The sequence below is a fragment of the Anser cygnoides genome, chromosome 15, assembly GCF_040182565.1.
Source record: "Anser cygnoides isolate HZ-2024a breed goose chromosome 15, Taihu_goose_T2T_genome, whole genome shotgun sequence".
Taxonomy (NCBI): Eukaryota; Metazoa; Chordata; class Aves; order Anseriformes; family Anatidae; genus Anser; species Anser cygnoides.
This window is the reverse complement of record NC_089887.1, coordinates 11,078,317-11,092,630: the sequence shown is the minus strand read 5'-3', so window position 1 is coordinate 11,092,630 and position 14,314 is coordinate 11,078,317. Positions and strand designations below refer to the sequence as shown.

Genomic DNA, 14,314 nt, shown 5'->3' with positions numbered 1-14,314 from the left:
AATTTTCAAGAGGATAATGAAGGGTATTTAAGAAATGAGACAATAAAGTGAATGTACACATGGACTTCAACTTTCAAAAGAATACCACGTAATGGCAACTAACAACTATAGTGACAACCAGCAAACTTCCCTGGCAGACACCGGAGAGGGGCAGAACTTTCACTAGTAAGGGAGGAACCTATGAGCAGCACTAAAGGGGATAGAAGTATCTTCTAAGTCTGCTCTTGGACATGGCTAGATGAAGCAGCAATGAGGCTGGTGCCACAAGATGAAGCTCTACTTTCACAACACTCTGCAGTTGAACTAGGAGACAGAAAGTTTCAAAATTCTCAAACCAGAGGAGAATAAAGTCATTATTTCTTACTAAATTCCTAGAACATGCAGCCCTGTGTATTTTTACATGCCAGGATGTTATGCACTGACATAGAAGATGGATGGTGCAATCCAATCTGCCACAACAGAATCTTGCCAGTTTGGAAGCTGGGACTCAAGGATAACACCAGAATTGCCATTTCTCTTGAAAGTGGATCTCAGAAGTCTGAAAGATTGCTATATCATTCAGGGAAATATCTTTAGTCCCGACAGGACAAATCATGAGAACACATAAAACCATTCCACATAAAAAAAGCTAAGAAAAGCAAACTTTCCGGATCCCACTAAAATCCTAGTGACAAATGATGGCTGAGTGACATGAAGAGCCTCTACAATCAATGACAGAATAACACAAGAACAATTTTTGAAACCAAGTAGATACAAAACTTAGGTAGATGAAAGAATCCTCAAACAGGGAAGTGCTGTACTTTACTATGTGGCTCCGGGCACTGGCATACTGAGAGGAGAAAATAGGTAGATCTCTTAGAGTTGATCTCTGGTCAGCTATGATCAATATCAATATAGATCTCTGAATATACTGTTTAAAATTTCACTTGTTTAATTATCTGAGAAGAACTATAATTGCTTCTAAACAACTGACTAATTTCCACGATTCAGTATAATTCTAATCCCTCCCCCTTCCTTGCTGCATTCTCTCCATCATTACAGCACTGCTATTAGGGAGACGAAAAGCCAACAGCACACAGGGTTCCTGAAGCAGGGCCTATGCTACCACAGTGCATCAGGCCCCCACAACGCTGTTTTTTAGACAGACTCACGTGAACAAGCTTTCAATTAGCCGGAGGTTTCGGACAGCTTCCACGATGAGATTTCGGCGCTTTAGCAGTCTGTAAGTTTCATGAGATCGCTCCACTGCTGTAGCTTTGGAACGCTTTTCCTTCTTTTGGTCACATATCTTCTAGTGCACAACATAGACAAAAAGATATTTAATATGAACTATTCAGGGTCTTCAGCCTAACAGTGGTTCTTCACACAGTTGCACTATGCCCATTCCACGTTCTGACCCAGTTTGACTTGAGAGTTTTGGCCTAGAAAGCTAGTAGTGGCATTACCATAGTGCTGAGTCCAAGCCAACATATCCTGTCTCTCAGAAACACTTCATCTCACACTTGTTCTTACAGCAGTGAAGCTACACAATTTTCATGTCAAAGCCCAGGAATTCTTCTGGTTTAGGGCAGACAAACCAGATAATACGCACCACTTGTATGCACGGATGGACATTAGGTGATAACACATATTAAGTAAATATGGGGAAATTGTAGAACACTAGAGAACTAAACCAGAATGATATACTGGGCATCTACTTTCTTACCTGCTGGAATAATTTTCACTTGCCTACAACGTAGACAAAATATAAATGTGCTTTGAAATGAAATAAAGTTAAAAAAAACAAAAAAACCAATCCCATAAACAAATACAAAAACTATAGCTGGAATCTTGTTGTAAACATACACAACTTAGCTCAGACAGCTATACCAAAAAGAAAATACTAAGACCCATGCTCTTACCTTAGGGTCTTCAAGTCTGACCTCCTCAACCACAGCCACATCTCCATCTTCATCAATGGAATGAGCACAGGTAGAAAGACTAGACTCCTGCTTTAGAGTTTCCAAAGTAGAACTCTCCCCCAAAAAGTTGTCTGGTTGTTCATCAGATTCTTCAACAATTTGAGGGGAAGGCAGCTTCTTCCCCACAGACTTCACAGCTGTTGGCTTTAAGCCTGGTTTAAGAGCAAAAGGCCTTGTAATCGTTCTGCTCTCACAGTTTCTGTAAACGTTCAGCTCTCTATAAAAGGCCTTACCCACTCACACAGGTAACTGTATACTTTAAAGCATTTTCACATATTCTTCTACCATGCTGGAAGCAGTGGTTTGATTGTGAATGACTGAATTGTCCAAAAGTAAAGCTTTTAAAAAAGCTAACTCTGGAAACGTGGTTTTCAAAAATGTGCTCTCTACATGCAGAAGCCTCTTCAGAGGCAGACTTACATGACCAAGAGGGGACAGATTAGCTTATTCAGAAACTGCTGTCTGAAGAAAGAAGGGTTTTTGTCAAAAAGATTTTCAAATGCTGCCAGAAACCTGAGGGGAACTCTTCTGACTCAAAGCAGAATTGAGAACAAGGATATAATATTACTCCCAAGACAATAAACTTAAGATATGAAGATCTGTTCTCCTCTCTTCCCCTAGAGTGCACCAAAGTGGTAGGCACATGCAAATAGCTAAACTAAACCATGATATCCTCCTTAAAATATGTTCCCAAAAGGTTGTCAGCTTTTACATTGTGACATTCCCAATAACTCAAGAGAAAGATGAAGCAATTAGCTTCAGGAGACAATTTTGTTACAATATGCTTAGGTGAGTAAGGTTGAAGGTCAAGTCAACCCAAGACTACTGCTGCTTTAAAGTAGTTAGTTACCATCTTAGCTAATATCAAGAAGTCAGTATGAGTTCATGTACAGTCATCTCATTTGAAGGTTTGTATCAAATACATTTGTCCATGTACTGATGCAAACTCCAGAGCTCAATTCCAGACATATCCAACTGAAAAAAAAACCAAACAACACACTACTAAAGGAGGAAGATTTTTTTATGTTTGAATAAAAAATGTTAGTTTGCTTGTCTGTCAGCTCCCATTCTATGTCCTGCACCAAAGAGGACAGTTACATTCTCTCCAAACTTTAAAATCATGATCTACCTTTAACTGGTGTTGACTGCTGGGTACCATCTTGGAGATTTGATTTCAGCAGAGAACCTGAAGTGGCCTTCTGACCTTTTCCTCTCTTCTTGCCATATTTCACTTCTTCTTCATTGTCAGACTCTGAGACCAAAGTGTCGTCTTCTCCAGGAAACGCATCCTCTACAGGGGGAGAATCTTCTGGCACCAGAGACAAAGTAACTGTAGCTAACTGCTCACTCCTAGCCTTCTCTCTCTCAAACTGACGGTTTAAATCACTCTCGTCTGCAAAACTGTATGAAACATACTTTGTTGTCCTTTGCCGTCCTTCATCCTCCATAAAACCCTAAGAAAAGAATTGGAGCATAACTTTATTACCTTACTTCCCCATTCTTGCAGTCTGTTCTCCAGCATCAACAGTGAGAAAATTTTCTTACTGTTCTCCGCTCACATATAAAGATATTATCTTTTTTTCTAAATAACTACATTGTTGACTAACCTTAGCATACAGAAATCAAAAGAAATACTCTGCGTGAAAAATAAGTAAGTCTGTATTACCTGCATATTAGAATGAAATGCCTACAATATACTGGATGTATAAAAGTCTAAGGAAGAATAAACTATATGCATTTGACACTGAAATCAAATTTTTCCCAACTTTTTTCTGTAGTGTAGAGATTACTAGAGTGAATTACACTTAAGTAGAACTGCTGCTACACTGGGTAGTTTAAAACATCTAGCAACTTGAAGACTTAGCTATCAGTGAGGGAAGACAACTTCTTCATAGTTCATTTAGAAAAAGTGCGTTTAGACATTCCTGTGGCATATATAGTTCATTTGTTTTTAATTCTACTGAACTTTTTACCAAGCAAGATCTTAGTAAACAATTCGCTATTGAAGTAAGATGGCAATTATCCTGCCTTTGTGGAAAGGGGTGGGTGGGCGCATATGAAAAAATACAGTTGAATTTGTTCATCTCTAATTCAGAAGCCTGTTGAAAAAATATTGAAGTATTTGGAAATAAAGATATTAACCACCATAATCTCTACAAAAGAATTTTTTCTTCAGAATGTAATGCTGCTTTCAAAATGCAAGTAGATTTGTTTTAAATTACAGAACATCTCTGATAAGATCTTTCAGAAAAGGCTACAAGAGGAGACAATTTTGCAAAACATCAGTTGTCTTATAAAGATGAACCAAAAGGGCTATTCTGAGTTGAGAAACATTTATGTTCACTCCATAAAATACCAGAACATGCAGATTCCCAAATGCCAGTAGGTCACCTGTGTTACCACCGATTACAGTGAGTGTGCTTTAGTGGTTGAGGTGCATTTCTCTGCCCTGTCTCTTTTCGGAGCATAGGCCTGCTTCATACTGCTGGGAACAGTGTTGATCTGGGATGCTGTGAAGCTGCATCTGGTACAATCCCATTAGCTAGTGTGGATCACTGGAATGTGCATTCAGTATGGACAACAAATCTGGGGCAACGTGTATTTTTTCCCCAGTCTTTATTACACCCAGTCACAAACCAGTGTAAAATACTTGTACATCTGGGTCAGCGAACTATTAAATGTTAGGGCAGCTAACCAGAAAACAGTAAAGAAAAGATTCTAGGAGAGCAGTTATGTTACATTCTAACAACTAGGCCTAGATATCAGATTATAGTAGGTTAAAATTTCAACTGAACACTTTTTGAACACTTCTCTTATATATCTTTTCCTCAACTGAAGTCATAATCTTTTCAATTTTATCATAATTCTTTCACTGTCAACTCTCAAATCCCCGCGGTTTCTATTGTTTGAGGTTAACAATATTATAACATATTACCACAGTAACCACAATTGCATTTTCAGTTTCAATAAGTATCAATATTATTTTATTTTAACCTTACCTTGACAACTTTGTACCTTTCCAGGAGACGACAGAGCATCCTTGCTTCTAGCTTCCCCACATTCATAGCCATCCGAATTTCCGCCTGAGAAATACCTTTTGTTCCTCTACTTTCAACTGTTTCAGAAAGGAAAACCAGAAAACATCTCAGGAAAACAATCTGAATGAATTGTATACACATATATCTTTATATATATATGCTCATATTTGTTCTAAATAACTGTTACAAAGTCAAACTTGTCTCAAAAGCTATGTGATTTTGAACCATATGCCAGAATGTAAACCTTAACGTTCACCACTAACAATTAAATAAATTTTCAAAGACATACATAAGATAGTCAAATGCTGTCATAAAACAGGATTTTATGGAAAGCAGCAGCCCGGTAGAATTAGGTTCAAAACCGATAGTTTTATATTAAAAGGAAGTGAATCCTGCACCTGACGGCTTTCTACAGTCAGATATTCATTCTCCATTACGAAAGGTAAAGGAGTAGGAGAAGGAGAAAGAACACCATTTTCTTCATCACCTTTTCTTATCCCATAGCGTTTCCCATGGTGTTTTATTTTGGTGGTACTGAATAGTTGATAAGCTTACAGGGATGGCAGCAATGGATAGGAAGCCCAGTCATAAGACAGCAATGACTGCTGTTACAAAGGAGGAAAAAAGGCCACTAGTCTTCCCTGAAACATGATTATGGAAAAATAGATTCTGTTGTTTAATTATGAAAAAAGCCAAAATGAAAAGCACATCAGTTTAAATTTAAAAACAACAATAAAAACAAACAAACAACAACAAAATCATGTGAACTGCATTTAACTCTCCTTAAAGGCAAAATAGCTTGCAAAGTATTTAAAACGTATTAGCTCTTTCCAGCACATACAGAGGCAAGACAAGAAAAGATGAGCTAGTAGGGAAAACACATTAAGCTAAAAGTTTTTAACATGTTCATGTTTTCTTAATTTCAATAAGTAATTGACATTTTGAATCAAGGGAATCTTGTTAAATATTCAGCACTATGTTCTTGTCAGAGATGAAGCCTGACATGCAAGACTCAAGAGTTGTTTTGCATAAGACAGTCTCAAGCCAAAGCAGTGACAAGGAAGTCCCAGCTTTGATCAACCCCAGTGTGCTTTACCTCAAAGACTCTGACTATCCAAATGGTTGACACAAAAGGTAGAACAGTATTTTCTTATACATAGAAAACTGAGATAAAGAGACTAAATGACTGCCCGACCACCTACAGGAAGCTTACAGCTCCAGTCTAATCTGAACAAAAAGCCCATCTTTTCCATGGAAAATTAACACTCGGATGCATAGAATGCAATCAGAACTTAGAAAAATTAAAAAAAAATCCCACAATACCTCTCTCTCATACATATAAAGAGGGCAATCTGAAAAATCTTTAGTATATTATATTCATGATACTTGAATACCCTTCACACATAACACTGTAACTTAGCTTACTATGAAGTTAAGAATCCTTATGAACTCCAGAATTAAGCAAGTCAAGGAAACATTCTGTTAATCTTTGTAACAGATAAACCATCCTGCACACGCAAATATCTCACTACATCACCTACTTATCTCATAAGCCTGGGTGAGCATATCCCTTTCACAAACAATATCCACAGGCTGGACAACTTTTGTGATGATCTCTTCTTCATCATCATCATGATAATCTTCCATTTTCTTCCGAAATTCTTTTAGTAATTTAAGGCAACGGACCATGACATCAGTACCTGTGAACATGAACGTTGTAACAACTCTAAACAAAATGCAAGTTGCACGTGTGCGTGTACATGTTTAAACTATATTGTTTCCCCGGGCAGCATGGTAAAAGTAGTGCAATGGGGAAAAAAAGACTTAAGACAATTGCTTATTTCTAGGAAAGGTTTTCAATAGCTCTTCCCTATATATATATACGAATCTGTCAAAATAATGACTAGCAGAATTTTTGAGATGTTCCAAACATTCATGGCTATGTCAACATTAGGTCTGCTCAATGCAGTGACTTAAGAGTGGAATGGAAAACACTGCAATAATAGTAAAAATTCCAATAGTACAAATAAATCTGTGAAATGCGTTTCCTGATCCACAGAATTACAACTTCAGAAAACAAATCTGACTGTGAGATCACTCACTGGGTATAAGAACTCTCCTTACTTTTCCTTCCCTACAGACTCAAAGCACTTTTTTTACTTTCTACAAATGCAAATTACATAATGATTAACACTCATGCATACAAATACAGAAGGAAGCATACACCAAGTACCTAGCATCCTAGAAAATGATCACACGGAACAGTCCTACCCCACCCAGTAGTCTCTTAGAGCCTAGCTAAAATGTACAGTTACTTTCTACAGTTCCACCATGACTATGAGAAGAACAGGTTCTTCTCCATCCATGTCTGCAGATCCCACATGATGTCAGTTACGTTAAGGAAGCTCTATGTGCAACCATTTGTGAGAAACTAAGCTTCTAGATTTCTTGTCCGAAGTCCTAACCTACTCGTGCACCTAGGGAATGGGTAAGTTTGTGAACACACATGGCATATTATAACTACATGCAATGAAAATCGAGACACAAAATCTAAGGCTGTTGTATATGAGGACAGAACACACTGCTAGCCAGAAGACACTTGGTATACAATTCAGTCCCACATCTTAACATGTTACTGTGTACTGGCTGTGCTGTAGTAACCCTCTACCTGCTCTACCCTTCTGGGATCTCATAGAAGAGTGGGGACAAATGACTTCAGGACAGCTTTAACAATCCTGCTCTTTGATATAAGGATGATCCACTATCACTAAAGCCATTCAGCTGCTGCTGCACCATTTAAGAGACCAGTGTTTAAGAAAAACTAGAAATAGGTTACTGTACAATGCCAACTTATCAAGTGCAGCAATTCAGTAGCTACTGCAGAAGTAGCCAATTAACCCTGCAGCAGGGAGTGGGAACATCTACAGCCATCACTACTCCTCTGGCAGAGCCCTGCTCTCATAAATGCCAGGTGAAAGCTTTAGCTGAAATCATTAAGGTTTCAGTTAATGAATTTTATCTTATGTTTATATATGATGACTTACTGAAGCCTTGCTGACATGAAGTTAATCCACTGTAACTTAATCATGTGACTGAGCTCCAGGCCAGATGATCCCATTATATTTCCTCATCTGAATTCTTTCCCTGTCAGACTCTGCTTAGGATAGAAATAAAGTTCTGACATTTTGATAGGGCTGTAGGCACTGTTATCTCATCCTCTGTGTTTTTACAGTCCATTAATTTTCACTTGCAGCGGTATTTGAAAACAAACAAACAAAATCAAAATCTTTTTTACTTTAGCTCTTGCTGCCCAGTGATGTGCTTCCCATAGCAGATGCTGTGGCTTCATCCTGAACATGTCCTGCATATTTCTATCTGCTTTCCTGTGTAACTCTGGAGATTAAAGTATCTTGAACTCTTATGACAATCAGCTATTATTAAATCATCCTAGTTTAATACCTAGTGTCTTTAAGGCATTTTTGTGGACTTTAAGCTTTTACGCCCATAAGATGAAATTATCATTCAAGTTAAAGATTCACCAGGTGGCATTTTTTCATAGCAAAATGTTAAATAGTAAGTGCAGCTGCTGCTGTCTCAATCTGTGACAACACATAAATCACCTACTGCCTTGTGTGCTGCCACTACATTTATACATGGATATATATTCTCTTTTCTTCTAAGCAAATACTGTGGAAGTTAGATATTTTATTACCAATAATAAACTCTATTTTCCAATACTATCTAGTCTCTCCACTTTTATTTGCAAATATCTTGAGCTTACTAGAACATCTCTGACACAATTCATTACAAGAAAAGCACAAAAAAACCCCAAACAAACACGGTGCAACACTACCCAAAGACAGCATAAGAGGCAATCAATTTTATTGACCATTACAATGCTAAACCATCATACAAACCACTGCGTGTTCAGACACTTGCTCAAACCACAAATACAATAACTACATACATAATATGTACGTATGTTCCACATACATTTTATTATAGACACCCATTTTGAAGCATCTTTGAGGATCTTCAACGTCATCTTGAAACTACACTTAAGTGAATTCTGGTGTATAAAACTCCCTGATATTCTTATGGGATGAAGGTGGACCTGCATATTCCACGACAAATGATCTTCTCAGACCAAAGCTGCTCTTAACAGAACTCCTTCAACCTCTTCCTTATTTATTCAGTGCAATGTGGGAGATTTCTCTTTGACCCTTGCTAAATGCTGTATCTATCTTTGGCCACTGCTCTTCTTCACCCATAATTCAGTTTCCCTACAAAGATATTTCCTTCCCCCAGACTTTAAAGATTTTAAGGAATTTATTATCTTATCAAGAGCCTTAACCCACTTCTATGTGACTGGCACTCACGTTTGTTCTCTCAAAGTTCTCACATCTTTATTGGTTCTTTCACTTCTTCCTTTATGACCACTCCCTAATCAGAAGGACTATTTCATTTGTGATGTTTAGATCATATTAAAACTGTTACGTTTCCCTCCCCCCCAAGCAGTTCACTGCATCTCTGAAAAAAAAAAAAAAACCAACAAACCACAACACAGTTCATCTTTTAGAATTATTTTCTTATCTACCCTGGCAAATTTGATTCTTAGGATTTTCTGTGACTAAAAATTTGATTTTGACTTCCTTCAACAATTGCATTAATTCTAATGGTGATACTAGTCTTCCTCATGCTTTCTGTTACTGCTTCTTGTAATTGTTGTCCACTAAGTTTTATCCGAGAGCAACTGCTCCCGTTTGTTCCCTTTCTTTGTGCAGTCCTACTCTTTTGTCTTCCCATCCATGTTCGGAAGTTATCAACAGTTTTTGCAAACCTATTAACTTTGAATTCAAAGGAGACTATGCAATAAACCCTTCCTCAGTAAAATATGCTTTTTCTGTATAGCAGTTGTAGACTATCTTCCTTGTTTAAAGAATTCCAAGGTAGAGCTGCAGAAGCATACTTTTACAATCTGATATTGTACTCCCAAGCTACGGGACAACAATACGACACCTTCCAGAGAAACTTTGCATTCTGATGACTTTCAGCAAAAATCATAATTTCCAGCAGAATTCACAACTAAAACAGCCTGTTTCTTTAGCATGGTACTTAATCATGGCCTCATTTGCTTTATATGTCATTTAACTGCCAATCTGAAAAGGCAGCAGACTGCTCATCATCCCTATACTCTGTATTGGCTTCAACAATCTTAACTGGAGTCATGATTCACTTGATCTGCTTACATTGAACCTGCCTTCATCCAATATGTGTAAGGTACATGTTTCTTACAAAGCTGGAACAAATGCTTAACTCAACCATCTGCAGTGTTCTAACTCTATTAACACACTTCTCTGAAAATATGTCTTCGTAATTATGTACTTAAGCAACTTTTAATTTAAGATTTGAATCTTATAAGAAGATTGGCATCAATGTAATTACACATAAGGAAAGCAAAAATATTGTTCTATTTACCTTTCTTTGTCTTGTAGGGCCCTCCATTGGGGTGTATCTCTTGTAACGGGACGGATATTACCTTGGCTAGGCCAGCATTCATCATATATTGATAAAGACGTTTGAAAGTTCTCTCACAAAGACCCTAACACAAAGAGAAAAGGCAAAAGGCATTGTGAGCCAAAACTCTGCCTTTCAGGAAGCCCACAGAGTTACCTATTCATCTTCACAAAGAAACAAACATAAATATCAGTGGAAGACCAAGGAGTTCTCTAATTCAATGACCTTTGCTATCACAAGTCTCTGTCCTCTAGGCGATTAGCAAAGACATTCATACTGCCTGTTTTAAAACACAGTATTTTGGGGTAGGATATCAAGGAAGGATCTTAAAAGCCCATTAGTGAATACAGAGGCAGAGCTTCAGGGGCTTCTGCAGTATGTTCCATCCCTCCAGCTCTATCCTCCAAATAAGCAGCCGCAACCAGCTAGAAGTATTACACAACAGTATCTATTGACTGTATGTGGAAAAAAAGTTTGGTGCTGTGACAAAATTTTTCTAAAGCTGTGGATCGAATAGAACTCCTCGCTTAAAGCAAGCAATGACAGTAACTTGATCTAGAGCAATATGAAAACGAGATTTTCTTCCCTTTTTTCTAATTCAATAAACTACCAGGTTTTTATGATCCTTCTTTTGATATCCTACCCCAAAATATGGTGCAACTTTAAAAAAAGAAGTATGAAGAAGTGCCTTTGATACTAATCAATTATATTCTATGTAAGACAGAATTTGAAAAAGAATAATGAATCTCACCAATTCTTCCCTCAAGTTTCCTAATGTTTCCATATGGTTTGAACGAGCACTTAGCATGCTCGAGAGCTTCTCCATCAGGATATCATATTTACTCCTCCTAATCGAGAAAAGAGAATATTTGACATTTCAGCATGCATATAACTTCGTAAGCACGAGTTGTACCTTTCTAAAATGTTAATTATTACAGAAGGCACACTGAAGCGTTCTTAGATTGTTTTAGAACTTATAGCTTTCTTTTCCTTCTGTGAATAGCAGGTGAGAGAATTTGTCCCCAAGTGAGGGAACATAAGTAAGTCCAAGCTGTTGCTTCACTGGAAATTCACAAGCGTGAGTTCTGACTGTAAACAAAAAGGGAAAACAAAAATGTATTAAAGATGTGTTTGAAGCGAGAACACTCAACAGAATGATGTGAGCTACAATGAGAAGAGAGAGGCTCATAGCAGGCAGGTGACAGGCACTAGAATGCCCTATTGTTCGCACTTCCAAGAACAGTCCAGCATCTGGAAGGAGTTAATAAATAAATTGTGATTTTCTTTAAAGAAATCGAGACTACAAACTTTCAACATTGTAAAAGGCCACAGGCTACCCAGGAGATCTTTTAAACACCCCAGCGGCACATACCTATCAACATGAAAGCGAGTCAGAAGTAGAAGAATGGAGTGTTGCTGTGCTCCACTTGGTAGTCTTATCACATGAGACTGCATTGTTATGAGACCATTTCTGTCCAATACTCTTCGGTGATAATGAATTTTTCCAGCATCCACTCTAAAGAAAAGATAGCAAGATACGTATAAGCATTGGAGCTTCTGCAAACAAATACTAAGTATCCAGTATTCGAACAGCCTTCACCTAAATTACCCACAGTCTTGGTTGTACATTATGCTAATTTATAAAGTGACGATCTCAAAATTAAGAAGTACCAAAATTTAGATGTAGATTTAGATTTTAGATCTAGATTTAGATCTAGATTTTAGATTTAGCCTGTGAAATTGATTAATTGTACAAAGTATTTTATATCACTCTGAATAAGGCAAAAGCTTTACAGAGAATAAGCAGAAAACACATGAAAGCAGCTATACAATATGAGACTGTTTGGGAGTTCAGTTTCAAGTGTTTCAGAACCCTGGAAGAGAATTATAGAGTAGTGATATACAGTCTCCTAGGAAAAAGATATTCTAAGCTATTCCCTTTTTTAAAAAAGATTTCACATCTTGGTAAACAAGGCAGTTAAAACCAAGCTTTTCAGAGTAGCTCTTAAATAGGAGCTCAGAAGTAATTTTAGGCATATAACTTAAGGCATCATAACCTAGTTTTGTGTAAATGTAGGGAGATTGACTTACATACAATATTTGTGAAATTAAAAATAAAATACAGAACCCAATGCAGCATTTTGCAAAATACCATTGAAAGATGATTTTTATAACCTTCCTCGTAATTATATGCTAAAAAACAAGATTTAGGATTAAATGCATGAAAAATAATTTATTACTGGTATCACACAGAAGCATGATAAGACTCGGCAGTGATCATGCTTCTAGATACCTAATGAAAGTAGTGAACATTCTCTCAATTTTTGATTTTCCTAGAACGTTAACTGTCTTTTACTACAGGGAACTTACAGTATGATCTAGATATTCCATCACTTCTTCCTTGAAACAGACAACTCTGGTGACTGACTGATGATTTTAGCATTTTTCCTTAATAAACTCCCTCCTATTTACAGCAACATCAAGCTCTAGTAAACACTTAACCTTTCCAATTCTCTACAGTGTATTCAGTCCTCTGAGAACAGAAATACTTTAAACCCTGCGCATTGATCCAACAGACAATCTCTGGTTCCATGAGAAAATAGCAGGAAGTATAATGAGCTCTAGAAGAGACCAGTACCCCCTGTAACACAAGCTCCAAGAGACAAATGTTCCTGTTAGCAAGGATGACACACTACCAAAAAAGATATGAGTTTAATTGACACATAGGAATACAGAAACATGTAAGTAGTCAGTAGAAACTTATTCACTTCAATTTAATTTATATATCAAAATATAAACTTACTTAAAAACTCCACTGTGCAGATCCCTCTGAAGCTCTCCTTGCCACCTAGCACGACCTAAACGCTCCAAAATGCAGTAGGAGAAGTCAGGCAGTTTTAAGTCAGGGTCCCCCTCCCAGCCTATCAAAGCTCTGTAACGCTGGTCTTGGGAGGCAACAATGACCAGTTTCTCTCCCCATCTAACAGAAAGGAAAAGAGCAAAAGTTTATTAGAGCCATAAAAAGAGAGCTGAATCACTTTTCCCCCATAAGCATCATATTTCCATAGATTTGTACAAACTTTGTTACAGGAGTATAGTTTTAAAATTAAGTTTAAAACCTTTTAATGCCAGGTAGCAGGATTTCACTCACTTTTCAACAGCTTCTGTGTAAGTATAACAAGGCTGCAGATCCTTCCTCCTCACTTGATCGGTGATATCCACTCTCTCCTTAAAATACCGGCAGGAACCCTGTATGCCGTCTTTATTATCCAAAACCATGTGGACAGGGTAAATGTCATCCAGCGGCACCGGATCCCTTTTGGTTTCGAGTATTCCCGTCTCCAGGTCTATTTCTTCATACCTGCCATAAGAGCAGCCAGCGTTTACCCACGCGAGGGGGAACCGAGGGCTCCTGCGGGAGCTCTGGGGGACGGTGCCCGGAGGGAAGGGGACAGCGGGGGGGGAGCAGCGGGGCTGGAGGGGGCCGGCACCCCGCTCCGGGGTCTCCTCACCGGTCGTGCAGGCGGAGCGGCGGCCGCGCCCGCGGCAGGAGGTAGAAGCTGACGGCGGGCTGGGCGCTGAGCGCGGCCCACAGGAGCTGCTGCGTGGCGGGCTCCAGCGGCAGCGGGAAGGGGGGCGAGCGGGTCCCCAGGCGGTGCCACAGCGCGCTCAGCGTGACGCCGTCGAGGCCCTCCAGGGCCACCTCGTCCAGCAGCACCCAGAGCGCCTCCATGCTCCGCGCCGCCGCTTCCGGCACCCGGCGGCGCGACAGAAATGACGCCGCCGCCCTGCGCCGGT

At 38.6% G+C, this 14,314-nt stretch overlaps 2 protein-coding genes across 6 annotated transcripts in view; one reads left to right on the top strand and one right to left on the bottom strand.

The window, feature by feature from the left end:
* Nucleotides 1–14,284, bottom strand: part of GTF3C1 (general transcription factor IIIC subunit 1) — a 47,302-nt gene extending 33,018 nt beyond the window's left edge. For 2 of the 5 annotated variants that reach the window (XM_048063929.2, XM_048063932.2), the window contains exons 1-11: nt 14,029–14,284; nt 13,668–13,877; nt 13,320–13,496; nt 11,889–12,032; nt 11,268–11,364; nt 10,478–10,601; nt 6,541–6,699; nt 4,961–5,076; nt 3,091–3,415; nt 1,902–2,113; nt 1,152–1,291 (exon numbers count right to left, since the gene is read on the bottom strand). In XM_048063929.2, the coding sequence (XP_047919886.2) occupies nt 1,152–1,291; nt 1,902–2,113; nt 3,091–3,415; nt 4,961–5,076; nt 6,541–6,699; nt 10,478–10,601; nt 11,268–11,364; nt 11,889–12,032; nt 13,320–13,496; nt 13,668–13,877; nt 14,029–14,249 (1,925 nt within the window). In that variant the 5' untranslated portion in view covers nt 14,250–14,284. Of the gene's footprint in view, nt 1–1,151; nt 1,292–1,901; nt 2,114–3,090; nt 3,416–4,960; nt 5,077–5,486; nt 5,627–6,540; nt 6,700–10,477; nt 10,602–11,267; nt 11,365–11,888; nt 12,033–13,319; nt 13,497–13,667; nt 13,878–14,028 lie in introns of those variants that run through there. The other 3 variants (XM_066977486.1, XM_048063940.2, XM_066977487.1) reach the window with 2 other exon arrangements.
* A 10-nt stretch (nt 14,285–14,294) lies between these two features.
* KATNIP (katanin interacting protein) overlaps nt 14,295–14,314 on the top strand; it is a 72,798-nt gene continuing 72,778 nt past the window's right edge. Inside the window, exon 1 of the transcript XR_010825043.1 lies at nt 14,295–14,312. The gene's annotated coding sequence lies outside the window, so the exon portion shown is untranslated. The remainder of the gene's footprint in view (nt 14,313–14,314) is intronic.